Source organism: Hippopotamus amphibius, chromosome 11 (genome assembly GCF_030028045.1).
Source record: "Hippopotamus amphibius kiboko isolate mHipAmp2 chromosome 11, mHipAmp2.hap2, whole genome shotgun sequence".
Classification (NCBI taxonomy): Eukaryota; Metazoa; Chordata; class Mammalia; order Artiodactyla; family Hippopotamidae; genus Hippopotamus; species Hippopotamus amphibius.
Genome location: NC_080196.1, coordinates 67,703,796 through 67,721,731, shown reverse-complemented (window position 1 = coordinate 67,721,731; position 17,936 = coordinate 67,703,796). Strand labels below are relative to the sequence as shown.

Here is a 17,936-nt window from a genome sequence, read left to right as displayed (position 1 = left end):
CTACCTGCCCTGAGATGAATACAATTATTTGTACCTGGTTTGGGGTAGAAAACGTGGGTCAAATGTTGTAAAATTTTTAAGATGAGAGACAAGAAAATTTAAAGCTTATAGGCTTTACACTTTCCTTTTTTTATCTCTTTCATCCCAGTTACTCTCTAAAAAATGGGCAGTACCAAATTTAATGGAGGGTTTTTTTTCTTATTTTGCCTGATATGTGGTTATAATAAGAATGAGTGAAACCATTTCCCAAAAGACAGAAATTTTGTCAGTTCCTAGACTTCACCGAGATGAATTTCCTTCTTAGAATGCCAAGAATCAGGGCAGGGGTTGGGTGAAGAAAGAAACAAGATTTAAGGGACAATCCGCTTGCTGTTTTGAAACAGAAATTAACCCACAAACTGAAGCTGATTTCCATCACTGTAAGAAAAAAAGAATTCATCATTTTTGATCCTTTCTCCTTGTGAATATGTACAAAAGAGAAACTTCAGAGACCCAGGATAGAATCACGTTTTTGTTCAAGAGGCAGCAGAAATAAGCCTATGGTTTTGTCCAAAGCCAGAGCTCCAATCACTTTATGGGCGAACTCTGCCTCCTGAATTAGCAGTGATGTCTTCTGAGGTAACTGTAGAATAGTATTAGAAAGAGGTTTTATTTAGAAGTATTTACATCTTCAAATGGGTGAGGATTCCCACTTTGAATCAGGAAGCTAAGAATTGAATATACACTGGATATAAATGAACAGATCAATAAACAGCTTCCCTATGGGTCTGACCAGGAATAACTCATCATTTGGGAAATTTAGTAATTAAGTAGAAGGTCCTGGACACAGCTAGAGAAAGAATGGACTAGGAAAGTTTGGCAGTGTCCCACTGGTGTCAAAGCTGTGCTAGTTTTTTAATCGTTAAGAGATACTAGTTACAAAGTGGGTACTATATCGTATTAACTGACTACACATATATAATAATTTTAAATTATCGTGCCTTTATAAAATGTTCTCCAAAATGAGTATATCCATCCCATTATTTATATGAATAACACAGTATTTACATTTACCTCAAAATCTATTTTATTCCTACATTTACCAGAATTCCTTTCTTTTCATTAAGCTCTAGTATGCTAATCTGTGACAATATAAGCTACAAATAATTAATTTCCTAAGTTATTCTTACCTTAACCACACACAGAACTCCTTCATTGGTTTCGGTATCTGTTACAATTTTAAAGTTTCCATTTTCATTGCCCTTTAAAATGGTATAATTAGCTCTCCAATTAGCAGTATAAATTAAATCCTTATCCTCAACGGCAACACGTAGAATTTCCACATCAATCCTATTTTCTTCCACTGATGTCACATACTAAAATAATTAAAAAAACAAAAAAAGTTTGATTAGTAACACTCACAAAAATAGAACACCAGGTAAAGTCAGCCCATTTCTTCTAATTGCCAAAATACTTTGCTAACATGACTTTAAACCCCAAGTCCAAACTACTGACATGTGGCTGAGAATACTTCACTTGAAATCATGGGGCATGGGTGGAGGTGTGCGTATTTAGCTATTAACACTGCACGGTACGTTTTTCTTTTATTAATATCACGCACTTACAGAAGAACGGGTAAATGTTGGCAAGTGGTCATTCGCATCTTCAATATTAATGACGCAAGCTGCAGTTGTCTGCAAACCAAAATACTGACCATCCATGTCTTGTACTTTTATTTTCAATTGGTATTTATTAATTAGCTGAAAAAACAGTAAGAATTTAATTACTGAGTGAAAGCAACATTACAAATGAAGTCTTAATTTACACTCTATATTTCCTTGCATTAAACATTTAAGAAGTACACTATTAGATTTCATAGTGTTCATGTACTGGCAGAAGAACAACTTCCTCACACTAGTGATTTTCAATTTATTTACGAAAATAGAGTAGTTTCCCAAATTTAAAGGGCTACTCATGGAATCAACTGGTTTTAGCATTACTTAACAGAAAGAGAAGATACAGTCACAGTACATTTAAAATTACCTAGTAATTAATCAAAATCTTCATCTCCTATGCAAAGTATGTTCTTATATTCAAAAATACACAGCAGTAACTCTATACCAATCTTGTAATGAAGCAATAAAGTAAAATATCCTCATATAAAAAGGTGGATTTTAAATATTTATACTTATTAAAAGATCATTAAATTAGCATGAAAACAAAGTTTTGGAACAATATAATTTTTTCCCCTTCATGGAAAACAGAATTTGGTTCTTAAGTGTTTTCTGTTCTTCAGAGATCACAGAAGGCTCATCACGAGTTTAAAAAAGTGTATTTCTCCTCATAATGGTTTCATTTGTCACAAGTATTGAGATATGGAAGGATTAACGACACTACTAATAATGCCTTCTGAACCGACCATTAGGAGGTTTGGGTTCTATTTCCAAGTTCAAAAATAACAATGGTAATCTTGGGCAGTTGGAAGCTTTCCTCTTCTGTAAAATGATGATAATAACATCTTTCCTATGTAATTTACCTCTTTTCACAAGAGAAAATAATATGTAAAAAACTATCTTAACCTTCCACCTAGAATATTCACCTTTCTCTTAAAAAGCCACCTTCTTCCCCTTAGACCTCTTAAACTTTCGAGTCCTCATGTATTACCCAAAATAAAACTAATATTTCTCTAGAGTTTTACTGATTTACTCTTCTCTCATAATCAATCACACATGTAGAGTTAAAAATTCATGACCTTATTTCATTAAAAAATTTTTAAAAGCTCATACTAGTATACATACGGGAGGGAATATATATTCTGTTTCTAGTAAACTATGATTTATTGGGAATAATCAACTGGCTGATAAAACAAAGAAAGAAATGAAGTTTGGGACCTAAATATTAACTTGTGATATCTTCAGATGGAAAAAAATTCTGATGTTTAGAGAGCTTAAAGGGTTGAAGGCCAATAGAAAAAAATTGGAAACCTGGGGTCAGAAAGTGAGTCCAGAGCTCTCTTGGGTAAAAGCACTCCAAGACTCCTTCATTAGTCAAATGTTTTCAACTTATTTATCAGAAAGATCTATTCAAGATTTGACGATAAAAGAGAATTTGGTTTATAATCTACTCTTTCTAAGTACGTAAATTCCATGAAGAATCTGTACAATGTGTAGAGCTGTGACTGCAATTCATTCATTCAGCAAATGATATTGCATTCTTCACTGGTACATACTTACACTAAAATAAATAAATAATAAATAATAAAATTGAATTAAAAAAATAAAAATTTATTTAGAAATGTCCTTGTAGATGTAGTAAAAATGATTAATTTTAATAAATTTTATTAAATTTTAACCCGTAGTCTATGTAAAGAAATGGGAGGTATGTATAAAGCACTTCTGCATAATATAGTATGATGTTCTTTTCATGGAAAAGTACTTGTGTGATTGCTTGATTTATAAGCTGAACTAGCTATTGTTTTCTTTCATAGAATACCATTTTTACACGAAAGACACCTATGGTTACTCAGACTGGTGTATTGGAAGACATTCTGTCATAAGTAAAGTGAATATGTCATTTCAAGGAAAATATCAATAGGAGTTTTCAAGCCAAAATGAGGATTCCGGAAAGCTTTTATGAACCATCATGATACTAATGGAGATGAGGAGGTGATTTTTTTTCAATACTGTTTAACTAAATGTGTCAATATTTGGAGGATCTGCATAACTCAGTGAGTCAATATTTCCCATATGACTAATGCATGATGTTACAAAATCACACACGGTAAACTATCCACTCATAGCACAAGGCAGACCAATGGATTTTGATGTAACAAAGTAGGAAAGTTTATGGACAAGGCTTCTTCAGAGTGCACACTGCCAAAAACATTTATGAAATTACCACTTGTCAAGTTTTGGTGTACTATCAAAGAAGACTATCCACAAAGATCTGAAATTACTATTAAAATACTCTTTTCTAACTTTATCATGTTAGATTTTCTTTATCTACTTCGACTAAAACTATACAACAGACTGAATGAAGGAGATATGAGAATCCATCAGTCTTATATTGTTAGGCATAAAGAGATTTAGAAAATGTATAATGCCACTCTCCTCACTAAATTATTTATTGTTTTGGAAATGTAATCATTTTTTATAAAAATATTGTTTATATTAACATGTAATATTATTATCTTAATTGGGGAAATACATAGTTCAAACTTTTATCAGTTTTAAACACTAACAGATTAAATAGTGATAAATATAACCACATAAGCAAAAGATCTTTGGAATTTTCAGTAATATTTAAGACTATAAAGGGGTCTTGAGACCAGAAAATTTGCAGACCGCTTCTCTAATCCATGGGAGAAGAAGAAATGAATTAATATGAGTTTTAGGAATCAAAGAAAAACCTGACAAACACATATTATTATATTTTAAGATTAAGGATTATAAATGTAGGAAGTAGGCCAGATAAACTACTATAAGAATTCAGATGAATAAATGCTTAGTGGAGGGGGTAATAGGTGAATAACAAAATGAAAAATTAGTAAACTAGGATAGTTGCAGTAGAAATGGACAGAATGTTAATGTAAGATCATTTTGGAGTTAATATCAACATGCTTTGGAAAGTAATCTGATCTGCAAGAGGAGACATCAAATACAATTTCGAGAACATGAATCCAAGGTGACAAAAGAAAAATTTTTTAAATGGAACGAACGTACTACTATCATTTTAACTAGAAAACACTGGAAGGAGAGCATGTTTAGAAGGAAAGAAAAATTCAATTCTAGATGTACTGCATCATAGGAACCTGTGAAACGTTCAAATAAGAATTTCTAGCAGTCAACTGAAAATGTTAGAGATCAGAGAGAGATAAACTTTCATTTAATCTATGTAAGGGAAAATAATGCAGATGAGATTGTTGAGGAAGAGATGACACAGATAGAAAAAGAAGCATTGTTATCTATAGATAAGAAAATTCCACAAATTCCTAAAGCTTCACTTTTCATAAATGACATTGCTTGTTTTTTACAACTATAAATACGTTTATATCAGAAACTTTGATTTTATAAAATATACAATTCAGGAGAGAATGAATTAGTGGTTCAACATCAGTGCACTGCAAGGTCAATGACCTCCATCAACCTACTTAAAATAATTTTTGTTGAATTAGATTCACAATATGCTTTTCAAAAGTGCATCTGCAGGTGGTGCACAGAGATATCCAGGTACTGCTAAATAGCCACGTGATAATCAGGTTTTGTTAATACTTATGTTACCTCTCTGTCTAGCTGAGATGATGTTGTGGTGATCACGCCTGTAGTTGGATGCATGGAAAAGAGGATGGGTGATGCTGGAAACTGCTCGATGATAGAATACCTGAGACGCGTGTGCAGTGTGTCAGGCTCATCTTTGTCAGTTGCACAAACCTGTCCCACAGTCGTACCTACATATAGAAAAATCCTCTTTAATTTCCAAAACTTTTACAGTTTCAACTTTCCGTTTAACTCCTCTCCATCTACCACAAAAAAGTTTTGGACCATGTAATTAATAACAGTAACAGCCTGTATACGTTTTCAGACTTCTATATAAAACATCACTTCCTTTTAAATATCCCAACATTCCAACGTTTTGGAATTTGGTGACTATATCTGTATTTATTGTATAAATTTATAAATGTTAATAATATCCCTCCGTGGCCTTTGTATTTCTAGACTAAGGAATTCCAATTATTCTTTAACCTTTTTCTATGTGTAAGCCTATACTTAAATGGATCACATGGGTCAGTTGGCTCTGAAAATGCTTGGTTTAGTTAGATCTTTCTAGAAGAAGACTCAAAATCTGCATTCTGACTCCTAGCTGAAATGGTCCACTTTCAAAAGATTGAGAAAATATGTTATTCTCCATGACCTTTATGATAATGCTCACAATGCTGTCATTTAATCACTATAGAACATCAGCAGGTCTCTTCAAGGCTAAGACTTCCATTGCTGAAAGACTTATTCTTTTTAGAAAAGAATATTCTAAAAATATTCTTTGAATATTTAGAAAATATGGTCTCACAAAGTATGTATTTTACCTCGCACTGGAAGGCAAAATAACATTGAGTAACTCCTATTTTTCAGGCACTGTGCTTGTCATTCAAGGTATATTGTGCTTCAAATAACCTTCAAAACAACCTTGTATATTAATATCCCATTTTACAGATGGAAACCAAGGCTTGTCAAGATTAGGAAACGTGCCCAGGGTCATGGCACACAGCTAGCAAAAGGTAGAGTAAAATGCCACCCATAGCTGCCTGTCTGGCAAGTCCCTTGTCCTTGGCAGCACGGTGTGCTCCCTCCCAGTGGCTAGAGTGAAACTCAACTAATGAATTAAAACATTAAGTTGCCATATATTGCCAACAGAGGTACTCACCAACTCTGCAATTTTCAGAAACTTTAAACATGTAAGTGGTTTCTGTAAAAATTGGGTAGTTATCATTTTCATCCTCAATTCTGATTAATAGAGTCAGTGGGTATTCTGGAGTATATCCATCTGGAGTTGTTGCAAAGGCAACTAACTGTGAAGAGAGTAAAATTGAAAGAAAAAAAAAAGAAAATATGGTTCAAACTTGCTTTCACTTTGGCTTTCATTTGGAGATTATTCAGCATCACAGTATGGGATTCACCACTGGTTATTGTTTTTGGATGTGAACATAACTTTAATGCCATAAGAAATGGTTAATTTCACGGTGCACTATAGAATTTTATGTTTAAATTTATCTAATATATGCATAAATTTATATATATATAATATATAAAAATTTATCTGATAGAAAAACTTGGTTTCCTCACCAGTGCTGCACTGTTGTTCATGACTGTAAAGGTTTTTATTATTATTTTCCCAAGAGTCTTGAGAACTATTTTCTTTTTTTTGAAAGTTTCAGGTAAGTGAATTTTAAATACAATTTTCTGGATCTTTTATAACTTTGAATTCTTCGGTTTCCAAATTCCCCAGGTGCAGTTAACTGAGATATTATTTTATTTTCTAATTAGAATTTTAGGTACATTGATGGTTGTGTTTAAATAACTGTCTTCATAAGAATTTTTTAATTTAAAAAGGAGGAGTCAGAAATGGACCAAATGAATGGCTATAAATTGCATCTAGCATGAAATTTATTCTTTTGATTTTATAATATGAATTTCAATTCCAATTTTTCTCATAATAACTATCATAGAAAGAACAGACCACCATAAGTGCTTAGAAGGTCATGTTGTAATAATTTTGAAACTAAGTAATTAAATCATCCAAAATAGATATAAAATAATTAAAACTATGTTAAGCAAAATGACCAGCTCCTGTTGGAAAATCAACACAACATTAGGTTAAATTCCTACATATTAATGCTCATCCCACCACAGGAGGTTGCCTAGATGATGGAAAGACCTAGTTATCCTAGTTAAGCACTGTCCACACTCCTTACTTGCTCACCACAAGTTAACTTTCTCTCATTGCAAAGGTACTGAGTCTTAACTTCTGAACTTGACTTACCTCCTATGATATCATTCTCAGGACCATAAAGAGGTTCACAGATCTTTTCTGCCAAATAAATAACTACTCTTCAAAATAACTACTCTTTTTTCTTTTGAAAAGAAAAATAGTAAAACTATAATTCCCAGGACAATCTAATAGAATCGAAGGCTATTTATTCTACAAAATTCTTTTTGCTTCCAGTCACGTCTGTACTATCAGATATACCCAGAGCAAGGATGACAAACTCAGAAAACAGAGAAGAGTGAATGAATTGAGGAAGAGAGACAAAATAGCCAAGCTTAATTTTACTAATACAATATGTAAACTTTAGACTTTACCTCAAAAGATGCATATATTTCACGATCTATAGGACGAGTACAAAACAGGTTTCCAGTATCTCTCTCTACATAAAATAAATTTCGAGGTTCTTTGTCAACTCCAGGCCCACTTATGGAATAGTAAATAGTGTAGTTTTGTGCTGTATCAGATTGAATCTAGAAAGTAGACATTATATACATAAAAGACAAATTTGTATTTCAGCAAAACTTTCATCTATACACTTATGCAATCACACTGACATATTTAATACAATGAGTAATTGCCCTCTTTAATTTGTTATTATGTATGAATAAAAAGAAGCACTAAAATAAGGAAGACTAATAATTGCAAAATTCAAGAGCAAGGCGTGAGGAAAATAATGGAGTAGCATCTTAGTTTTCCAGAATAACTAAGGAATACATTAAAGGCTACATGTACCTACACGGATTAAACATTTTGGACTTTTCCTGTCTTAGAAAACAAAGTATTCTGAGCATGAAAAGTTATTCTTTTGTCAATTTTTTAACACCTGAAGTTTTATTACATATAACATAGTATTTGAGACATTGGGTTTCAAGCATATGGTCTGCAGGGCAAACATTTGAAAATGGTTTCCTTAATTAGCTTTTGTTATTTCTCAGCATCTTCTTTATTAAAGGGGCTGAATGGGGGGACGAAAATGAGTGAGAACAGAAATGATGTAACATCCTGGCCAGTGTGTTACTTTGATATTTGATTCAAAAAGAAAATTTTTTCCAAATTGTTTTCATCCTCTTAGTAGGATCTTGACTATCTATCAGGATGACTAACACTTATTTTCTAACGATTTCTTTCTCAACTTTAAAATGTTCTTCCCTCAGCTGCAGTGAATTTGTTGGTGGGATAGAAACGAGGATTCTCTCTCACCATTTCAAGAACTGGGGGAAAAGAAACCTAAGAGCTAGACTGAATGGCAGAGACCACTGATAGTGGAGGAAAGCAGGAAGATCTGCTGGGGTTTCCACTAAAAGTGACAAAGGGGAGAGGAAATGTGGATGCAGCGTGATTTAAGAAGTGGACTTGGGAAGACGCCATGGAAAGGCATACGTGTCTTTCCCCTTCGTGGCATTTCACCTTCTATCTACAATTTCATCCTTTATTATGGAAGATGCACTAGATTCTGCCCAGGCTCTGAGATACCCTTGATGATATGAAATTCATTAAGGAAGCATGTGTTTCAGAGTGCTATATGGGTTTTACAGTTTTATAAATGGCTTTTGCATGACTAAAACTGTAAAAAAAAGATGTAGTTACACCATATATTTAAACATACAACAGACATACTCATTCATCATATATTCATACACAAATATTTTTTAAATATCTGCATATGCATTGTCCAAATTTTTTAAAAAGATGGAAACCGTAGACTCTCACAGTGGAGGGAAAGTAAATTGTACCTGTTGAAGAAAAAGTGGGAAAGGACCCAAGGAATTCTCAGGCACTGAACAAGGAATAGGAGCCCATCTTCTCTTGGCACGTATTAGAACTTTTTCTGGAGAATGCTTTTCCTTTAGTACCTCAATTTAGAAGACAAAAAATAATAATAATAAAGTCAACGACTACGTATTTTCACACTTTAAAACTCTGATACATCTTTCTTCACTCATGGGATTAGCTGGGGAGGTATAAGTCCATGGTAGTGCTTGAAAACCAAATGAAATGTCAATACTATTAAAAAAAAATGAAGAAATCCCTGCCCTGTTATCACAGCAATCTTCTTGAGAAAATAACTTGGTGGGAACATGGAAGAGAGAGAGATGGAATTGGAAGCCTAGAAGCAAAACTGAAAAGAAAAAAAAAAAATTACTGTTGCCACAATGCCATGCAAAAACATGGGAGGAGAGAGATGCAAAGAATGTAAGAAGATAGGTGCCCTTCTAAATTTAGCACGAGCATCTTCCACTCACCAGCAACTAGGAAGAGCCAGGGTACCAACAGAAAATCTGTGTCAGAAGGAGGAGAGAAACATAGTGACAACTCTCAAACAGCTGTCATGAGTAATGGCCAGTGGCTGAACAGAAGTTATTTTGATCATGGGTGTCCCAAAGTCATAAGCATGCGTGAGGTGCAAACCTTAACCTAAAACAGTCCTCCATTTTCTAAGACTGAAAATCATGCTAAGGTACACGAGACCTATCGCTGGAGGCCTCATGTATCTCAGTGTAATTAACCACGTCATGACCCTATACCGCTGCCCAGAGCAGGACACCATCGTTAAGTCATCAACATGCCATATGAGTTCTTGAATAATTAAAAACAACAAAGTCCAAGTTATACACAACTATCTTAAGCAATAATGTTTCTTGTTTGGGAAACCTATTCCTCGGTGAAGGTCAAGAAATGCTTCTCTGTGTCTAATCTCAAGTTCTCATGTTGTCCCATATCCCGGTTTCTCCTTTTATGTCCCAAACAAAAAGGAATTACAACCTGCGATAACCTGCACTGAACAATGCTTTTCCATTTCAACACTGTTAACCTGAGTCATGGTTTTCTTTCTTCTTCAAACTAAACTAACTCATATCTTTTCTGATTCACATCTTCCTTGGTCATGTTAGTTACACCTGAAGAAAACAGTTCATCATACTGCATTTTTATACTTTGGCTTACCTTTGTTTGATGCTCTAAAAGGACAAGTATTTTCTTCTCTTCTTGGCTCTCTGTGTTAGAAAGTAATATGGTAAAAGATCTCTTCGCTGAGGACAAAAGAATGGCATTTGTTGTATAGACTGAACCATCTTGTAAAATCTGGAAATCAGGATCACTTGAATGAATTAGATTTGCAGATTTAAAGCACTCCTTCAGGTTAACTGTAGAAAATATACAGAGTAATCATTTGTAAGGTAAAACAAAGCAATATATAGTTTTAATAGTAAGCTATGCATTTGAGGTGGGACAGTCAAAACCTTTAATTACAGTGACACCTGTAAATTTTGCATTTTTGAAAGGACATATGAAACTATATGGTTAATTAAGTTGTACTTAATTAAACATATCCATCACTTCTGACACCTACTTCACATTCTTTTAAGGAAGAGACATTTGTTCTGAAACAAAGGCATATGAACTCCACAATTTGAATATTAAACTCATACCAGAAAAGTTTTTCTTTATTAACTGAAACTATTAGTTGAACTATTAACTGAAACTCTCATAGAGCAATACATGAGAACACTTAAAATAAGTTAAACAGAATCTAGAGATTAAAACCAGCAGTTACAAAATTAAATTGTTACTGAATTCTTTGCATCTGTTGTTAAATAGTCATCATATTCTGCATCTTCATTGGTCTGATCTTTTGTTACACATTTGAGTTACATGAAAAAAAGTAACCGATAAAAAAATATATATGGAAATAAATATCAGTAAGATGCCAAAATATTTTAGGGTGAAAATCCAAAAACAACCTCTAAACTTAAGAAATAGTTTCAATACTATTTCTCAATTTCATAGGTATGTATTATAACATATACCATAACCTTCAACTAATGTAAATATTAGTAATTATTTCATTACTCAAACTAAACAATTTTAACTACTTTATATAACCATGTTTTTCAATAAAGTACAATATTCCATTCATTGGATTAACACCATATGTATTAAAAAAATAATTTACTATAATGTACTATATTAGTTTTAACTATTAGTTCCAATAGAGTTATCCTTCTAAAGATTACACTAATTTTATAAGATCATCCCAAATTAGGATTTATTATATATTTTGGGAGTTTCTTACCTCTACCAATAAATTTTTCAGCATCTAGTTTGGAGGGAACATGTAGTGTCACTGTTTTGCAGGCATCACAGGCAAATGTTAAGATCTAAAAAAAAAATCGGTATCAGGCATTAAAAAGAGCCTTTTCATGTGTACATAGTTTATACAAATTTGTATAACTATAAATCTGTTTGTATAATTAGCAAAATAAAATAAAAAGCATGCACTGCATTAAGAATTCAGATAAAAAACTGCATAGAAGAGAAGAATAAAACCAACAGACTAAGAGGCTCCCTCTCTCACAAAGCATGTAAACTCAGACAGTTCCTTAACCTCTTGGGCTTTGTTTCCAAGTCTGTAAAATGGAGTTAATAATAACGTCACTAACTTAGTGGGTATATTGAGAAACCAATGACACCGTTTTGTGGGAAAGCAATGGAAACTATCAGGGAGGCAGCACAGGTATGTAAAAGAAAAGGGAAACAAAAACAGATTTAATGAGCCAGCAAATTGTTTCAATTAACTGTCAACTGCCTATGAGTTTTGATACCAAATCAAAAATATCCTAAAGAAAAGCTCAAGGCTTTTAAAGAGAAGCACTGACTCACTGCCATGGACTGACTTAAAAACTATTTACAACAGGAAGGGTGGGAGGGAGTCGTGGGAGGGAGGGGATATGCAGATATTTGTATAAATACAGCTGATTCACTTTGGTGTACCTCAAAAGCTGGTACAAGAGTGTAAAGCAATTATATTCCAATAAAGAGCTTAAAAAAAAAAAAAACTACATATGACTCCACGCATACAAGTACACGACTTTGAAATATGAACTTATTTTGAAGTTCTCATTAAGAAGAATTAAGGTCAGTGTTAAAAATATTTCACTTAAAACTTTCAAATGATTTAGTAATTTATGGTGAACCAATTCCAAGAAAATATGTATTTGAGCACACTGAAAATAAATTTTGTTCTCTCTGAAACTTATAATGGATGCTTCTGAAAGATTCAGGTTTGTCTTTTTTTTTATTCCCTATATTTCTGCAAAGGTTTTTGACCAAAAGGAAAACAGCTAACCAGCATTTACACTGTTATTTAAACTGTTTTTTTGGCCATACACGGGGCATGCAGGATCTTAGTTCCCTGACCAGGGACTGAATTCGTGCCCCCTGCAATAGAAGGGCAGAGTCTTAACCACTGAATCCCCAGGGAGGTCCCTACACTGTTATTTAAAAGTCTATAAACATAAATTAAAATCAACAAAATTTGGGTGAAAATTTTTATTTCCAAAACACATTAAAGACCCTTTAATTGTCCAATTTAAATTATGTATGAACGACCGAGCATGGCAGAGATTACATTTCATTTGGAACTCAGAGACGGACATAGCAAAGAGACTGTACTTGAATTAGAAATAAAAAGATGAAAAGAATTTTCACTGGTTGCACAGCCCAGAGAGAACAGGACTGTCATCAGATATGTAGAGTCCAGCTCAAGGTGACAGAAAGCACACACCCACTGATTCATTCAACCACCACTTCTTGGTGGATGCCCAGGTGCCAGGCAGTGTTCAAAGGCTATCACAGTAAAGAGAACTCCTTGACTTCATAAAGATTATTTTATAATAAGAGACAAAAAGTAAACACATAAGTGCACAAAGGTCACATCATGCCAAGAGTAAGTGTTATGAGAAAAATAAAACAGGGAAAGAGGGTGATAAAGGAGAGACCAGAAGCTTGAATGAAAAGAGGAAGCAAACCAGTTCATTAACTGGGGAAGGGTCTCCCAGGTGGAGTGAAAAGCCGGACCAAAGGCCCTGAGAGGGGACTTCACCTGGTGTGTTGAAGGAACAAAAAGAAGGCTGTAGCAGTAAAAACACAGTGAGGGAAGAGTGATACGACATTATATAGAAGAGACAATCATGGTCGTATCATGCAGGGTCTAAAAGGCCACAGTAAGGAGTGCAGATTTGATTCTGAAGGCAAAGAGAAGCAGCGTCTAGCTTTAGACGCTGGGGAGTGGCATCGCGGTGAGCATTTACAGACTCATTCTGGTGGCTGTGTGGGAACAGACTTGGGGGGACAGAGCAGAAGCAAGGAGACCCCTTGGGAGGAATCTGAGAGGAGGGGTGGTGACTTAGACTAAGCTAAAAACAATGGAAAAGGTGAGAAATGGCCGAATTAAGACAATATTTCAGATAACAGGATCCTGGAGATCCACTCATTCATGCATTTAACCAATACTTGCTGAATGTTCTAATAGGTACCAGACACAGAGCAGTAAACAGGATTCTCATGAATCATTCAGTTCAAGGGTAAGACGTATTTGTAATTTCAACAAAGGAGGATAAAAGCTATGACAGGGAAGTACAGGGTGCTTTGAGAGAGCACTGGGAACCAGCCTTCCGCTAAGAGCCAGGTGAAGAGGGGAGGCAAGTTAGCCTTGTCAAAGGGAGGAAGGGCTTGTATGTTCCAAATACAGGAACTGCATATGCAAAGGCCCAGAGATGACACAGACCTGAAAATGCAATTTGCGATGGCTGATACATATACAGCACAAAAGGGACAGGAGCTTCAAACGGATTCAGAGAAGCATGTGTACCACGATTCCTAACAGCCTTAACAAAGTACACACACAGATCTTTTTTCCTAAAGATAATAACACACCAAAGATTTGTTTCAAGCAGCTAAATTACATAAGCAGCTTTCTATTTGAATAAAATAACTCTGACCAGTGAATGAATTAGGGAAACAATTTTCATTTCCAATAATGGGACCTAGGGCATTCAGTCAAACCCCCAGGCCAAAACTAAAAATGATGGATACATGTTTTTAAACCATCCTAAAACATCTAGCAAGGAGTTGCTAGGCAAAAATTGAGGACAAAGCTGGAACACAGTAGTGACCAGAAACAATTTCTAATCTGAAAAGATTAGATTCTAGTTTTTTGGCCTCAATAGAGGGGAGTGAAATCAAAGCACAGACCTGCCTAAGATCTAAGAGAAGAGCCTCCCACATTAATCTGGATTCCCAAATGCAAAACCTTCACTGTAGGAGTGAGCTAGAAGTCAACCAGCCCTCGCACGGATTTGCGATCCACATTCATGTCACTCGTTTGTTCTAGGAAACTCAAGCCACTAATTAGTTTACAGAAGCCCTGGCATGTGATCAGCACCATTGGTGCTGAAAACCATTTGACCAAATTCAATAACCATCCTTAAATTTTTTAAAAAAGCGTCCCCAATAGGAATTGATAAGTGCTAATTCAATACAATTTTCGTTTTAAATGATAATGACATGATCATTATAAAAAGCACTAGCAGTAGCCTCACTAAACTCTAGACTTCCCAAGGGTCATCATCTACAGTTAACATTACATTAAAGTATATTACGCAAAAGGATGATACTAGATGGCATATAAATTGAAAAGAAAGAGATTTAAAAACAAAACAAAACAAAACTCTATTTGCATTTGATGACTATATATCTGGAAAACCCAAGGAAATTAACCAGAAAATAAGAGAATTTCATAAGGTAGCAGAAACAACTATTAAAATACAGAAATCATTAGTCTTCATACACATAAATAAAACCAGTTACACAATATAATGGAGAAGAAGAAATCATTTTCAAAACTGATAAAAAGCTAGAATACCAAAAGGTAAACTTAAGAAATACGTTGGGACTTCCCCGGTGAGGCTGTGGTTAAGAATCCGCCTGCCAATGGGTTCGAGCCCTGCCCCAGGAAGATCCCACATGCTACAGAGCAACTAAGCCCAGGCACCACAACTACTGAGCCCGTGCTCTAGAGCCCACAAGCCACAACTACTGAAGCCCACATGCCTAGAGCCCTTGCTCTGCAACAAGAGAAGCCACTGCAGTGAGAAGCCAGAGCACCGCAAGAAGAGTAGCCCTTGCTCACCACAGCTAGAGAAAGGCTGCAGGCAGCAAGGAAGACCCAACACAGCCCAAAATAAATAAATTAATAAATAAATGAATTTAAGAAAACACAAAACAAGAAACGTAAAATTTATTTGAGAAAAATCTGAAAATTTTTCTGAAAGACACAAAAGCAGACTTGCACATAAAGAAAACAAAATCATTATTCTGGGCAGAAAAAAATCAACATAAATATATCAATTTATACTAAGTTAAATTATAAAGTTTATGATCCCAATAAAAATCCCAACAGTATTTTTTGGGGGAACTAGACAAGCTGATTTACAAGATCATAAGGAAGGACTTCCCTGGTGGCCCCGTGGTTGAGAATCCGCCTGCCAATTCAGGAGACACGGGTTCAAGCCCTGGTCTGGGAAGATCTCACATGCCACAGAGCAACTAAGCCCAAGTGCCACAACTAGTGAGCCTGTGCTCTGGAGCCCTCGAGCCACAACTACTGAGCCCACATGCTGCAACTACTGAAGCCTATATGCCTAGAGCCCATGCTCCACAACAAGTAGCCACCGCAATAAGAAGCCTGCGCACCACGACAAAGAGTAGCCCCCGCTCACTGCAACTAGAGAAAGCCAGCGCGCAGCAAAGAAGACCCAACGCAGCCAAAAATAAATAAATTAATAAAAAAAGTCATAAGGAAAAATAAACAATTAAAAATAGTAAAATTATGAAACAGCAAAGCAATGAAGGGATATTAACTTTAGCAGATACTGAAAGGTCTTATGAAGTCTCAATAATTAAAACAATGCATAATTTGGTATATGAATAGATGGTAGGGGAGCAGATGCATATAAATTGGAAAGGAAGAAGTAAAGCAGTTTCTATTTGCATTGGATACAACTGTATATAGACCATAAGGTTGTAACTTTTTGTTACACTCACCAACCAGCTATGAGTTTCTATTTCTCCACATTCTTGCCTACAGAGCCAGGTGTCAAACTTTTGGATGTTTGCCAGACAAGAAATGCCATTTCAGTGTAGTTCTTTTTTTTTTTTTAATAAATATTTATTTATTTTATTGGCTGTATTGGGTCTCTTTTTTTTGCTGTGAGCAGGCTTTCTTTTTATTGGCTGTATTGGGTTTTTTTTTTTGCTGTGCACGGGCTTTCTTTTTAGTTGCGGTGAGTGGCGGCTACTCTTCGTTGGTGCATGGGCTCCTCATTGCGGTGGCTTCTCTTGTTGCAGAGCATGGGCTCTAGGCACATGGGCTTCAGTAGTTGCAGCACATGGGCTCAATAGTTGTGGCTCACAGGCTCTAAAGCACAGGCTCAGTAGCTGTGCACAGGCTTAGTTGCTCCGTGGCATGTGGGATCTTCCTGGAGCAGGGATCGAACCCATGTCCCCTGCATTGGCAGGCAGATTCTCAACCACTGTGCCACCTAGGAAGCCCCTCAGTGTAGTTTTAAACTCATCTTTCCTTATTATGAGTGAGACTGAAATACTTTATGGGACATTTTTATTACTTTATGGTTTTTCATGTCTATGTTCATGCTGGACGTCTTGATTTAAAAGAGCTCTTCATGTATCATTAGATTAGCTTTTTAATAAAGTCTCCAACCACAAGATGGAATTGTGTAAGGAATGACTTGGATTTAGCAGTAGAGACCCCTGATGACCTTAGAGAGAAGCTTCACCAGGTGTCTAGGCAGAGGCCGGGTTCAAGTGCTTACCAAACTTGTGAAGTGAGGCAACATGAGGAAGTTGGGAGAAGCTGACTCATGGAATGCTTAAGGATTACTTGGGTGCATGGCCAGGAGGAAATGTATGTCCCCCAAGTCATTTTTATTTGGTCATGTTTCTATCCTTCTTTACATGTCTATCACACACGAGGCTCACAACCACAGCAACCATCTGAGGCTGGCAAGACTTTGCACAGACATACACATGAGCATCAGAACAGCTCAAGACACTCACACCAAGCCTTCCATCCAGAATGCAGCAGGATGAGCGGTGCAGCCTAAGTCACCCCACTTCTGGCCTATCCAGCTTTGAAACTAAGGAAGGCCAAGGAATGAAGATTATTCAGCTTTAGTTTATTGCCTTATATCTGCTTTCTTCTAAAAAGGATCTGAGAAGACACACAGAAAGTTCTGTGTGTAAGTATATCAGAGCAATGCTATTTATGGCCTGTGCCTTTTAATACCCGTGCCAAATCATGCCTTTTCCTTCAGGGGCAACGGTTTAAAAAGAAGTGTCAAAAAAAAAAGTGTCAACTTTATTAAGAATCTAACCAAAAGACGTTCCTTTTGTCATCAAGGACCTATTTTACGACCGTTATGTATTTCATTATTGATTTCCTCAACTGTGAACTTTTAATTACTGTGCACCCGGCCCTTTGTATGTTGTTGGTGTGCCCCGGGAATTAAGTTAAGGGTTTCAAGTTCATGGAGTTCCTTGGGAAGGACATTCTAAAACAG

At 35.4% G+C, this 17,936-nt stretch overlaps 1 protein-coding gene across 3 annotated transcripts in view; it reads right to left on the bottom strand.

Annotated features, from left to right (window-relative positions):
• DSC2 (desmocollin 2) overlaps nucleotides 1-17,936 on the bottom strand; it is a 36,672-nt gene that overhangs the window by 17,057 nt on the left and 1,679 nt on the right. For 2 of the 3 annotated variants that reach the window (XM_057699251.1, XM_057699254.1), the window contains exons 2-9: nucleotides 11,591-11,675; nucleotides 10,462-10,661; nucleotides 9,252-9,371; nucleotides 7,833-7,988; nucleotides 6,397-6,541; nucleotides 5,259-5,425; nucleotides 1,605-1,739; nucleotides 1,170-1,355 (exon numbers count right to left, since the gene is read on the bottom strand). In XM_057699251.1, the coding sequence (XP_057555234.1) occupies nucleotides 1,170-1,355; nucleotides 1,605-1,739; nucleotides 5,259-5,425; nucleotides 6,397-6,541; nucleotides 7,833-7,988; nucleotides 9,252-9,371; nucleotides 10,462-10,661; nucleotides 11,591-11,675 (1,194 nt within the window). The remainder of the gene's footprint in view (nucleotides 1-1,169; nucleotides 1,356-1,604; nucleotides 1,740-5,258; nucleotides 5,426-6,396; nucleotides 6,542-7,832; nucleotides 7,989-9,251; nucleotides 9,372-10,461; nucleotides 10,662-11,590; nucleotides 11,676-17,936) is intronic. The other variant, XM_057699252.1, reaches the window with a different exon arrangement.